Source organism: Polypterus senegalus, chromosome 3 (genome assembly GCF_016835505.1).
Source record: "Polypterus senegalus isolate Bchr_013 chromosome 3, ASM1683550v1, whole genome shotgun sequence".
NCBI lineage: Eukaryota > Metazoa > Chordata > Cladistia > Polypteriformes > Polypteridae > Polypterus > Polypterus senegalus.
The window spans coordinates 27,635,410-27,649,270 of NC_053156.1; the positions used below are offsets into that span (position 1 = coordinate 27,635,410).

Below are 13,861 nucleotides of genomic sequence, written 5' to 3' on the forward strand. Positions count from 1 at the left end.
TCACACTGCCAGTGCACTTTGTAGGGTAGGCAGCGCAGGTGCAGCCACCTGTGATGGAGTGGGTTGGGATCACAGGCCGCCACCAGCGGGTCACGAGTTGCTATTGCTTAGAATGACAATCTAAGAATTGTGATCAAGCAGCGATTGTGTTCAGTTCACAAAGGGGGACCCACCCGAGCTCTCACCTCCAGGCTGAGTTCACCAAGGGGTGCAACGCTCTGACAATCGCACTCAGTTCACCAGGGGTGGGTCGGGACACCAGTCCAGTGCATTAAATACAGGAGGGTCTCGGGTCACAGTGGTCTCGATGTATGGAAATTCAGCAGATACGAAATGAGCTCCTAAAAAAAAAAAAGACATGTTACTTTTGAACAAAGCAAACTAGTTTTGATTCTGGATGAATATGCAGCAGATGTCACCAAATCTGAGGAGAGGTGTGGTACAGTACAGCATCACAATTTTCAGCCATTTTGTGCTGTAATGATTTAAGAAGGAACTGTTTAGTTTAGAGAAAAGGAAAAAAATGCGAAAACGATCTCAGAAGGGAAAGTCTGGGATGAGACAAAAACGAATCGAGAAATGCCACGACGAGGGCACCAAATGTTTCTTATGTAGACAGAATGAGATTTGTAACAGGGAGCCATCTTGAAGACGGAGAGGAAAACCAGAATCTGTGTCTTCACCGTGAAATTGTTGAAAGAATGTCATTTTTGAATTATTTAAATTTTGCTTTTAATCTTGTATTATTATTCTTATATTACGAGAGTTTTTCAAATATAAACAGGAAGTTGGACTTACACACTGTTTTTCTATATAGTCTCCTGCCACTGCAATCCACTTTTTCCAGCGCTCAGGATGCTTCGGAATCCCCGAAGAGTTAGAAGTCTTTTGACTGCATGTTAACCCGTTCTTGCACAGCGTCAATAACCTCCTCATTTGACTTGAATTTCTTCCCTCCTAAAAATCCCTTAAGTGGACTGAAGAGATGACAGTCCCTCTCTGAATGACTTGCACCAATCATACACTCTAGACTGCGAGAGAGACACTTGTCCCCAAACTGATTTTAAAATTTCGATTAAATCTGAGATGGAATGACTTCTTCATTTGTCAATGATCTACTCTCTCTATATATAAAATCCTAAGCCTAAAAGTGCAACAATCTTACGTGACGTTTTATGTCATGCTTTAAATCGGGCTTATTTTAAAACCTACATATATACAGTGGTGTGAAAAACTATTTGCCCCCTTCCTGATTTCTTATTCTTTTGCATGTTTGTCACACAAAATGTTTCTGATCATCAAACACATTTAACCATTAGTCAAATATAACACAAGTAAACACAAAATGCAGTTTTTAAATGATGGTTTTATTATTTAGGGAGAAAAAAAATCCAAACCTACATGGCCCTGTGTGAAAAAGTAATTGCCCCTTGTTAAAAATAACCTAACTGTGGTGTATCACACCTGAGTTCAATTTCCGTAGCCACCCCCAGGCCTGATTACTGCCACACCTGTTTCAATCAAGAAATCACTTAAATAGGAGCTGCCTGACACAGAGAAGTAGACCAAAAGCACCTCAAAAGCTAGACATCATGCCAAGATCCAAAGAAATTCAGGAACAAATGAGAACAGAAGTAATTGAGATCTATCAGTCTGGTAAAGGTTATAAAGCCATTTCTAAAGCTTTGGGACTCCAGCGAACCACAGTGAGAGCCATTATCCACAAATGGCAAAAACATGGAACAGTGGTGAACCTTCCCAGGAGTGGCCGCCGACCAAAATTACCCCAAGAGCGCAGAGCGACTCATCCGAGAGGTCACAAAAGACCCCAGGACAACGTCTAAAGAACTGCAGGCCTCACTTGCCTCAATTAAGGTCAGTGTTCACGACTCCACCATAAGAAAGAGACTGGGCAAAACGCCCTGCATGGCAGATTTCCAAGACGCAAACCACTGTTAAGCAAAAGAACATTAGGGCTCGTCTCAATTTTGCTAAGAAACATCTCAATGATTGCCAAGACTTTTGGGAAAATACCTTGTGGACTGATGAGACAAAAGTTGAACTTTTTGGAAGGCAAATGTCCCGTTACATCTGGCGTAAAAGGAACACAGCATTTCAGAAAAAGAACATCATATCAACAGTAAAATATGGTGGTGGTAGTGTGATGGTCTGGGGTTGTTTTGCTGCTTCAGGACCTGGAAGGCTTGCTGTGATAGATGGAACCATGAATTCTACTGTCTACCAAAAAATCCTGAAGGAGAATGTCCGGCCATCTGTTCGTCAACTCAAGCTGAAGCGATCTTGGGTGCTGCAACAGGACAATGACCCAAAACACACCAGCAAATCCACCTCTGAATGGCTGAAGAAAAACAAAATGAAGACTTTGGAGTGGCCTAGTCAAAGTCCTGACCTGAATCCAATTGAGATGCTATGGCATGACCTTAAAAAGGCGGTTCATGCTAGAAAACCCTCAAATAAAGCTGAATTACAACAATTCTGCAAAGATGAGTGGGCCAAAATTCCTCCAGAGCGCTGTAAAAGACTCATTGCAAGTTATCGCAAACGCTTGATTGCAGTTATTGCTGCTAAGGGTGGCCCAACCAGTTATTAGGTTCAGGGGGCAATTACTTTTTCACACAGGGCCATGTAGGTTTGGATTTTTTTTTCTCCCTAAATAATAAAAACCATCATTTAAAAACTGCATTTTGTGTTTACTTGTGTTATATTTGACTAATGGTTAAATGTGTTTGATGATCAGAAACATTTTGTGTGACAAACATGCAAAAGAATAAGAAATCAGGAAGGGGGCAAATAGTTTTTCACACCACTGTATGTTTAGTATCGTTCTTTTCAGAATTCATCAAACTTTAATGTGATGTTGTTAGATTTTCAGATTCTTGTTCCATTTTTAAATTATAAACTAAAAAATATCAAGAACTCGAGTCCCGCAAGACGAGACTTTGTGCCAAGAGATTTACAGGCCCAGGGCTGGAAATAAAAGACGTTTAAAGAGTAGGACAGCTGCTGTACAGGCTTTTCAATGTTCGAAGCACCGGCTGAAATAAAAATCATGCAGCTGATCAAGCAAAGAGGAGGTAAAAAACTGTTTTTGTTTCCCGTTGTATCACCGTTTAAAAGGGGGTTTCGGAGGAGCGACTGCATCTCCTTGGGGTGCGTTCAACCCCCCTCTTCACAACACGAGTGGCAGAGACACAAAGTGGCTGTTGAGTAGCGCAGGCCGTGGGGGTTGGCGAGCGAAGTGTGCAGGGGGCAAACCCCCTAGTTTAATAATAAATAGTTGCGTAACACTACTTTGTACATCCTGTTCCGACATGTTGATTACAACTGGCAGGAAGGGGGTAAAGAGCAGCTATAGCAGTACTAACACCAACTTCAAACATGCATGTGTTTGTCCAAGGAGTCGTGTCTACCTTGCACGCTTTATAAGAACAGAGTATGAAAATTCCAACTTATAACTGAACGCCCCTCGTACTTTCGTCTAGATTCTTATCTTTCTGGTCTCATGTTCAGGTGGTGGGGGGTGTCATTGAAGGCCTAAGCAGGGTTAGACCTGTGAGAGAACAGCCTACAGTACGAATCCAGACCAGGGATCTGCAAGCGCAGGGTGAACCTTAAAGGGTCTTAAGACCAACAGTGACTCCATATTTCTCACCTCTTAACCAGGGCAAGTGAGACAGATAACCTGGGTGTCCCTTCAGGCCCGGATGTGAACAGACTGTGAAGGGACATGTCTTTCATAGCTGCGGGTCTCTGTGACTAATGACTCGACCTCGACCTCCCACTGCCATTTTGTTAGTCTTTATATTCATAAGCAGGCTGGCGGCCTCTTGAGATCCTGATGTGTGCTCTGGTTTATGAGTAATGAGAAGTTCCAATGAGTAAGCAGGGCCTTGGCCATTTAAGACCTTGTAAGTAAGAAGGAGATTTTTGAAATCAACCCTAAGCTTAACTGGAAGCCAGTGTAATGACGTAAGGCCAGAGGTTATGTGTTTGTCCTTTCTAGTTCTTGTAGTGATTCTCCCAACAGTATTTTGAATGAACTGAAAGCTGCATATGGAATTATTTGAATAATGCATTACAGTAGTCAATCCTACTAGAAATAAATACATGAATTACTTTGGCCGTATCCTCCATAGTTAGAAAAGTCTAATTATGCAAACATTTTTATAAATCAGTGATACGCAAACAGGTTAATTACTGTTATTTTGTTTTTGTTTTTTTACCCTTCAGATCTCATGATGAACCAATGGAAGAAGACTGTTAATACACAGCGGACGCCTACAACACCACCCAACTTGTCACCTCACATGCCCCAAGCATCAACACAATGTGGGGGGGTGGAAAAAAAAAAAGAACCACTCAGGAGTCTTGAAATCTATGCAACCGAAGTGTACCGTCCTCTTCCGGCATGGTGGGGAAACTTTGGATGGCAGCAGAGTAAACAAATAGCAACTGTGCCTAGAAGGGCCTTCCTGTCCCTGCCACATTCAAATATGTCACAACTCTACGCATGCAAGATTCCTCCACAGGACCAAAGAGAACATTCCGGAAGCCGTGAGGCAACTTAATGAAGGAGTACCGTAGTGGCATGCCATCCAGGTGTCACGAGTGTGCAACAAGACCTGAACTTTATTTTTTTACTATTTTTTTTTTTTTTTTTGAAACTGTGCATGCAAAAAGAAGGATGAAAAAAAGAAGGATGTCCTGACCTTACGGTTGCCTTACTTCTTTCCATATCCAGAAGCTGTCCGGGTTTTTGAGAACTTTTGAGATTTTTCTTTTCTTCTTTTTTCACAATCTATTCCAGATGAGAAGCAAGATACTTTTTTGGGGGTTTTTTTTGGAAGATAAAAAAGTAAATAAATAACAAAATAACATTCCCACCAAAGCAAACGCCTTACATGATGCCACCTAGTGGCAGCTGTGAATAAATATGTAAAAAGATTGTTTATTGCTTGGGGCAGAGAACAAAGAATCACACCTAACTTTTTAAACACGTCTTTCCACCTCATATTACTGTGGATGATTTTGTTTTAAATAACCACTAAAGCTGTATGCTTACATACTCTATATGTACAGTATATGTGCGGTATGCAGGCTGTACGTGGGTACATATAAAGTATGTAGGCATATGTGTGTGTGTATGTATGTATATATATATATATATATATATATATATATATATATATATATATATATATATATATAGATAAATACATATATAAGTATGCAGACATGTTGATGTGTGTGTGTGTACCTATATATGTATTGATATATACTCTGTATAAATATATAGGAAAAACAAGAAGAAACCTCAAGTCTGTGGTCTGTTACTTGCACTATGCATTCCAAAATGTGAACTATGAACAATTTCCTCCTTTAGCGAGGGCCAGGAATAAAACAAACAAAGAAAAAAAAGAAAGAACATAATTTAATTCTGCATTTAGCGAAAGCCTTTTCTATCAAGAAATGAGGAATTTATCTTTTTTTTTTTTAAGAATGTTCTCATTCTTCCAATTTGTATGGCTAGTTTTTTTTCTTTTTAAATATGATATCCATACTTGAGTCTCAAACTAAGACCAAAGACTGCATTTTATATATATATATATATATATATATATATATATATATATATATTTTTTTTTTGTGAAATGTGGTGCTGTGTTACCCGAGGATGTTCTTCTAGACGTTCATACTCAAGTTTGGCCTTTGGGTTGCCTGGAACCCATTTTCTTGTTGAATAACTGATCTTTCAAATTTACTTGTTGGAGAATCCCAAGGACACTTGTTTATCTGAAATGGGACATGAAAATCCAATTCTTATTGGCATTTAATACTCGGGACGTTTTGCGATGGAGTGGACTGGTGTGGATCAAAACATGAGAAAGAAGCAGGACTGCAGGATCCCCACCCCGTTGGTCCTTCTCCTCTCTTACAGATTATTCCACTTTTTCTCCATGATTGTATTATAGATCTACATACCAGTATTTTAACCTGTGGATAAACAAGCCTACTGTAATAATGTATAGGAGATTTTTTTTTTTTTATTTGACTATATAGGTGAATAGCAATAATAAGGGTGGCTTCTTAAGAATCATCTAAATGTACAGACACTGCGAGTTGAGTACCATACTTCTGCCCCCCTCTCCCCACAAATTTGCCTCATTCCACTGTATGTGTGTGTTTTAGTGTGTGTGTGTATATATATATATATATATATATATATATATATATATATATCTCTACACACACACACACAGTGGTACCTTGGTATACGTCCTGTTTGGATGCGAAAACTTTTGCTGGGTATACGACCTTGGAATACGACTCATGTGCTAGAACACCGTGCGCTACCCTTGTTTACCTCTCTTGAGACGAAGCCACGACTGCCCGTGAGCGTCAGTACGCATTTATAACTCTCTGTGAATTTTCACGTGATATTGTGTTTTTTCGCGTAAATTTGAATTGATTGTTGAAAAGTATGAAGGTGGCATGCGCATCCGGGACTTGGCTGCTGCATACCGTATGCCGAGAATGACGGTATCTACGATTGTGAAAAACAAAGACGTTATTGAAAAGTAAAGTGAGGTTAAATTTTCATTTATTTCATCTAATTGCTTTTGTATTTATGTATTTTAGTATTAAGCAGTGTTTAAATTATTTTATACAGCCCCATCAATGTATAATATGCCAATAACAATAGGATTTTTTTTCATGTTAACGGATTAATCATTTTCCCTTTATTTCTTATGGGAAAAATTTGTTTGGTATACGTACTGTTTGGTATAAGTCAAAGGGTCTGGAACGAATTAAGGACGTATACCGAGGTACCACTGTATATATAACATATACGTATAATGTTTTTACACCAATAGGATGTGGCCATCAGTTGACTGCATTCTTTTAATAGGGTCGCTCAAAAAGGACAAAAATGACGGCGTCCCAATGCCAGTCCTCCAAAGTGCCCATTGGCTCCTTTCCCAGCTTTTCATGTGCCCCTTTGTATAAATGAAAGACCTGTGTGTGTGTGTGGAGCAGTCCGCTCTGCTCACGCTCAACCACGGCCACTAGATGGCGCATGCGTGCACTTTTACATTTTTCGGCCTTTGCATGCACCTCACATCTCACTACGAAAGACCTGTGTGGGCATCAAACGTCATGCTAATGACACAGATGAAGAGACACAATGTCGAAACGAAGCAAATGCCGTGGCCCAATAACGTGCAAGGGAAACACCTCAGCAACGGAGGGCAAGGCTTGAAGTTTTCACTAAACACATAGTCTATCTGGAGGTTTTTTTCCTCAAGACAAAGATTAATGGGACTCACGTGCCAGTAATATGGCACTGCCAGTGTGGTCTTATGAAAGCCAGTGGGGCAGCACATACTCTGCCCTGGCTCATTCTTAAGAGTTAGCTGACACCTCTCCAAGTTCACAAAAAGAGTAAAACTGCTAGACAACGAAGACAACACGCAGCTCGTTTTAACATTCTACCGAATTACAACTGAGAACCCTTATTTGCTGCCACACCTTCCTAAAGTGAACCCATCCCAATTTTCACAAAGTATACTCCGCATTAAAATGTGTTGCTCTCCTCAATTGGTGGGTCGCACATCCCAAACTCCTGCAGTTCTTCAGCACGGCGTGCATGTTTTGGTAGACCAAAGAAGTTTGTTGATAATGTGAAGGAAGCCCCCAAAAGTTCATTTTGGATGTAAATAAAAATTAAGAAATGAGGATCTGAGCAGTAGAGCCTGAACTGGTTCTCCGTTTTTGTCTCTAATGAGAGTTTCAGAGTGTGATGCCAGATCTTCTATTTGTTTATAAAGTTTATTGAAACCCTGGACCACATGGACTTGCGCAAATCTCAGAACGAATGTCCGTTCCATCCTCGGTTCATTCCATTCTACTGAATCTGAAACCCAGCAGACCCCTGTAGAACTTCCTTCATTCTAGATGATCGAAACAAAGTCTGGTCTGATGTGGTGTGGTCTGGTCATCGGTGACTAACCATACGATTGAACTGGCGACTAGACAGTCCTAAGAACATCTTGAGATAGGACCGACATTTTGGATCTCGTCATTTAGCACCATTTCTTCCCCTTTTGATTGACCCACGTAAAGCTCCGCACACCAGATTCATGGCTCTGTCTGTACGTCACATTCATTTGAACTTGAGATCCACGCTGGTATCGTCTTGTCCCTTTCCCTTCAAAGGATGACCTCACAGACCTGCTTGAGCCTTGGTCCACTCCATGTGATGGTTATCCCGAGACCGCACAGACTCGCACGGCCCGCTGTGCAACCCATTTGTTTGAAAATGAGACCAGCTAGGTCATTGACTATATGAGGGAGATACGTATGAGTGTTTGCTTGTCCCATTATGTGTTTCAAACACCACTCGGACCGGCTCACTTACCTGATTGATCCAGAGATCAGACAGAACCTTGATGAAGTGTTTCATCAGCTCTTAAAAACGACTACTGCTTGTAATGATCTCTCTTCCCCAGTGATAAAGCCAGGAGTTTGTAGTATTGAAGGCCTCTGCAGGAGCTACACTGGTTGCTTTTCTGGAATGAGACGGTGGCCTTCATTACAACCTGCCAGTGACCCAACCACTCGGTAGATTCTGTGAAAGAACAGTCTAGCGTCACGTTAACAAATTCTTAGGATAATGCTCAAAACTAGGGATTGTGATTTTCGACACGCCCATTTTGTATCGCCATCGTCGTCGATCAGTAGATGAAGAAAGCCAATCTGCCATAAGACTGGCACCCCTGTGAGGTCTCCACTCGGAGCCTATCGCAGTGTGTATGTAGACAACATGGCCAGAAATAAGAATGGCGAACTTCACAGCCACGCTTCGGTTTTTACGATTGGAAAACAAACTACGACTTGACTCCATAGTGTCTGCTGTCTCCCTAATGTTTCTACCTGACGTACCCCTGATCTGTTTTAGGTAAACAATGGCTCGTCTCTGATCCCATCGTGCTCACTAAAACCTTGTGTCTTAAATCTGCTGAAATGAAAAATGAAACTTTCGTGATTTCAGGAGATAGCTGTCTTGTTGAGATTTCCACGTCTTAAATTTATCAAAAATGAAAGGGAAGCTCACCTCTGATACCAGCATAGCTACTGTTGTTCTCCACTATTTATGCTTATCTTATCTTGAATCGTTTAGAAATACACGCTTAACTCCACGTCTTAGATCGATGGGTTTAGGAAGCACATTTCACCACGGGATTCCTTTTATTATCACACTAAGTTTCCCACTCAATGTGACTTTACAACTAAATAAAACTTTTCCTTGAATGGCGACCACCTTTCCAAAATTTCTACTTAACCCACAGCAGATTTGGCCCTTATGTCAGGATTTGGTTGAAAATAATGGGTTCCTTGTTGAGACCTCCATTTTACACGTCTGTAAACTCGGACCTCAAAATGGTGGATTGCCTTGTCAGTATGTCTGCTTAGCATCTTAAATTGAGTGAAAGGAAGAAGGACGCTTGTTCTCATCACCAGGGAGGTGCTTTTCTGGTTGAGAAACGGCGACTTTCTTCTTGAATTGTTCCCGACTTCCTTTCAAAAGTGAAATGAAAATGTTAGTCTGGTACCAGAATAGCCAGTGTTTATTTCCAAAATTTGAAATATTTCAAAGTAGAAAATGATTAACTTTTTACGCCTAAATAACACGTCTGTGGGTTTTGGAAGCAAATTTCACCAGATTTCAAGTTTTCCGCTCGATGCGTCTTAAATCAATTACAGCTACATCAAAATTTTTCTCGACCCTGAATGGCCACCACCTATTCAAAGTTTCCACTTAAAACATCTTAAAAAATATTGAAAAGAAAAGGCAGAATTTGAGGTACCTGTTTGGTGGGTGTCTGGTCGAGAAACGGGGGACTTTCTTATTCAGTTTTCTACTGGCTTTTCAAAAGTGAAATGAAAATTTACCTCTGATACCAGAATGGCCACCATGTTTTTTGAAGATTTCTGCTTGTCCCGTTTTAAAAAATTTCAAAACAGAATTTTTTTATACTTAACTCTTTAGGAAGAAAATTTCCCCAGAAATTAATTTGCAATAAATCAAAAATATTTTGAAATCCTTAATGGCAACTACCTTGTCAAAATTTCCACTTAATGCGTCTCCAGAATATTGTCAAGAAAATACAGGATTTGGGATATCTGGTTGAAAATGCGGTATACTTTGTTACCGGAATGCAGAAGTGAACAGTTGTGTTGAAAATCTCGGTGTTAAATCGATCAAAAGAGAAATGCAAGTTTGTCCCTTTTGCCAGCGTGGCAGCCATCACGTCAAGAAACGGAGACAATTTTGTTGCGATTTCCAATTTATGTGTCGTAACTCAACGCAAGAAAATTTTGTCTTGTGTTGAAGATCGCCAGTCTTAAATCAATCAAAAGAGAATTGCAGATTTATCCCACTTGTCATCATGGTAGCAATCACTTCAAGAAACGGTGATGATCTTGTTGCGATTTCCAATTTATGTGTCGTAACTCAATTACAGAAATGAAAATTTGTCTTGCGTTGAAAATCACAGTCTTAAATCGATCGAAAAAGAAATGCAAGTTGGTCCCTTTTGCCAGCGTGGCAGCCATCACGTCAAGAAACTGAGACAATTTTGTTATGTCCAATTTATGTGACGTACCTCAACACAGAAATGAAAATTTGTGTTGTAAATCACAGTCTTAAACCGATCTAAAGAGAATTGTGGATTTCTCCCTCTTGTCATCATGGTGGCAATCACGTCAAAAAATGGTGATGATCTTGTTGCGATTTTCAATTTATGTGTCGTAACTCAATTAACACAGAAATGAAAATTTGTCTTGCGCTGAAAATCGCCGGTCTTAAATCGATTAAAAGAAAATTCCGGATTTCTACCTCTTGCCATCATGGTGGCAATCACATCAAGAAACGGTGACGATTTTGTAGAGATTTCCAATTTATGTGCCTTAAATCTATTAAAACGTAAAATGGCAGCTTGTCTCTGATACCAGAATCGGCAGTATTGTCAAGATTTCTACTTTGTGCGTCTTAAATCTTTTTAAAGATTGAAATGAAAATTCTTTTTTAATTCTAAAATGAGTGTCTTGCCTTGTCCAGTTAACGTCTTGAGCTGATCAAAAGGCGAATTTGTCCCACGTCACCGGTTGGTGGCTGTTTGGTCAAAACACGGCAACTGTCTTGTTGAGATTTTCGCCGTCCTAAAATCTGTCAAAAGTGAAAGGACTCTCTTATATCAGAATCGTCGCTCTTTTAACAAGAAATCGACTTTGTGTGTCTTAAGTCTTATTAATGATTGAAATGAAAATTTGTTTTTGAGTTCAAAAATGGAGGCTTGCCTTGTCGGTACGTCTGGTTAACGTCTTAAATGGATCAAAAAGAAAGAAACGCAATGTGTCCCTAATAGAAGGGGTGATGGCTGTCTGGTCAAGGAACGGGGTGACTACGTCGCAGAAATTTCTAAAGTCTTAAGTCTGTTGAAAGTGATACGGAAATCTGTCTCTGTTTTGTCAGTGTTTTTGCTTGATGTGTTTTAAATCTGTCTGATCAAACATGGACATTTTGTCTCTAACCCCAGAATGTCGGCTGTCTTACCAGATGATGTAGCTGAGGTGGTCTAAAGGTGGCGTTATTGACACAGGAGACGATATTGGCACATGTCTGGGATCTGTGGGGGACGTCCAAGAAGGCGTTTGGTTATACTAAAGTAAGCCAAGTGGGCAACACGTCCTATCGATCACATTATCGGTTAAGGGTCCGCCGAAAATGTAGGAGCCCCAGGTGACGGATGGGGCTTTAGCAGGGGGTCATTCCTGGACCCCCTTGTATGTAACTCAGAACGGCGAGCAGCCTCTGCTCAAAAAGTCCACGGGGTTTCTGTTGAAATTCAGAGCCCGTCCGAGAAATCCAGGATGCTGACCACGAAGGAGATGCTTCTGAGAATGATCAGACATGGCTGAAACTCCGAAATGAAGTAGAAGCAATATATCGCTAGGCTTTTTGTTTTGTGTTCTTTTGTAAATAACAATTTGACCAAAAAAATAAAATAAAAAGAAAGAACTCCTTGTACCAACAGAGTGCCTTGATGCTATGCTCATCTGCATAAATGGATGACCAGGTCTACCTTTTTCGATTCTTTTATTTCATGTCGGTTGTTCTGTATGTAAATACAAGCATAATTGTCCATTTTGTACTATTTTTTGTCCTTTTTAATAAAGAGTTAAAATATACTTCTTATTTTCAGGCCTGTGGTTTCATTTTTTGTGAACTCTTTGTGGGCTCCGTTTTCTGAAAAGGCACACGAGAGATCAACTTAACCCTTAAACTGCCACATACTTGGGTTACGCCAAATACTTTTCTGCTGCACTTTTTAAGGAAACGTTACAATTCACCAAGGAAACGGTGAACTGTAAAAACTATATAAAAAAAAAATAATAAACTACTGCAACAATCAATTATTATAAGTATGGGGTGTAACTGATGCCATTGATGAAATTCAGTCAATCAACTGCGCTTGAACTGGCTGCACACAGAGGTAAACGCCGATGCTCTCAGGCCAGCCTAGTGCAGCCGTTGAATCCCAGAGACAGTGATGCTGATTCACTAGGGGGCGCCAGTGGTCAGTGAGCTGCCTGCTCAACAAATGTACGGCACGGACTGATCAGCTCCGGCGTGCTGGCAAATGGCATTGGTAACCGACTCTAGCCGGTTGTGGCAGTTTAAGGGTTATAACGTCAGTTACTGTGTGCTGTGCCAGCGCCTGTTCGCCATCTCTGGTGGCATTGGCTGCGTGTGGATTGGGGGTCTGGTGCTGTTGGGTCTTGACGGCCAGCAGGAATGCATGGTGGACTGGCTGTCTTTGTCAGAGGCGTAGCTAGGGTTTTCAGCGCCCGGGGAAAACTGAAGATTTTGCACCCTCTCCTGTTTGCCAAAATGCAATGGGGAAGGGCAAGAAGATTTTAAAAAATGTATTCAAAATAATAGTATTTTAAGAAAAAAATCCATATTTTTTATTTTAAATAGTTTCAAATTTTTAAATATTTAAATTTTTTAAAGCGCTTTTATGCGTATATTTTCACATAAACACAAACCACTTGGCACACAGAAATGGCGTTTGCAACAACTTAGACAATGATACACTAATGCCTCATGTCAGTTGCGCGACCTGTTTAATAACATCAAAAATGTTTCTGGGTGGGAGTCAAGCATGTTAGAGTAGTGGAGGGGATAAATTATTGTCTGTTGGGTATACTGAACTCGTACGTGTTCGAAATCAGAAAGAGACAAAAAGCATAGGAAAAAGATATCCTCATCCTGATGGCGTGATGGACTGAGTATGCGAATGTTTTTTATTTCATTTTTAGTGCATTTAAGAATGGAAAACATTTCATTGTAAAATTTTGTAACATCAATTTGGCACCCCCTGGATGCTGCGCCTGGGGACAGATGTACCCCCTTGCCCTCCACCCGCTACGCCACTTGGCTTTGTGCGACACCATCAACACAGGAGCTCCTCGAGGGTGTGTTCTTAGCCCCCTGCTGTACTCCCTCTACACCCATGACTGCACGGCCATGCATTCCTCCAACCCTATCGTGAAGTTTGCAGAATGACACGGTGGTACTGGGCTTCATCGCGAACAACAATGAGACGGCCTACATGGATGAAGTTGCAAACTTGACATCGTGGTACTGCTTCCAGCTCAACTTCAGCAAAACCAAGAAGCTGGTGGTGGACTTCAGCAGGAGACAGCAGCGGGACTGTAAGCCCCTCATCATTAACAGGACTCAAGTGGAAAGGCTGAACAGTTCTAAATACCT

The 13,861-nt window shown here is 40.7% G+C and overlaps 1 protein-coding gene across 6 annotated transcripts in view; it reads left to right on the plus strand.

Moving 5' to 3' along the window:
• The window catches only part of hdac7a (histone deacetylase 7a), a 278,061-nt gene extending 272,910 nt beyond the window's left edge, over positions 1 to 5,151 (plus strand). For 3 of the 6 annotated variants that reach the window (XM_039746854.1, XM_039746853.1, XM_039746855.1), the window contains exon 26: positions 4,252 to 5,149. In XM_039746854.1, coding sequence (XP_039602788.1) covers positions 4,252 to 4,285 — 34 coding nt within the window. In that variant the 3' untranslated portion in view covers positions 4,286 to 5,149. Of the gene's footprint in view, positions 1 to 4,251 lie in introns of all 6 variants that reach the window. The other 3 variants (XM_039746851.1, XM_039746856.1, XM_039746852.1) reach the window with 2 other exon arrangements.
• Positions 5,152 to 13,861: the final 8,710 nt, after the last annotated feature.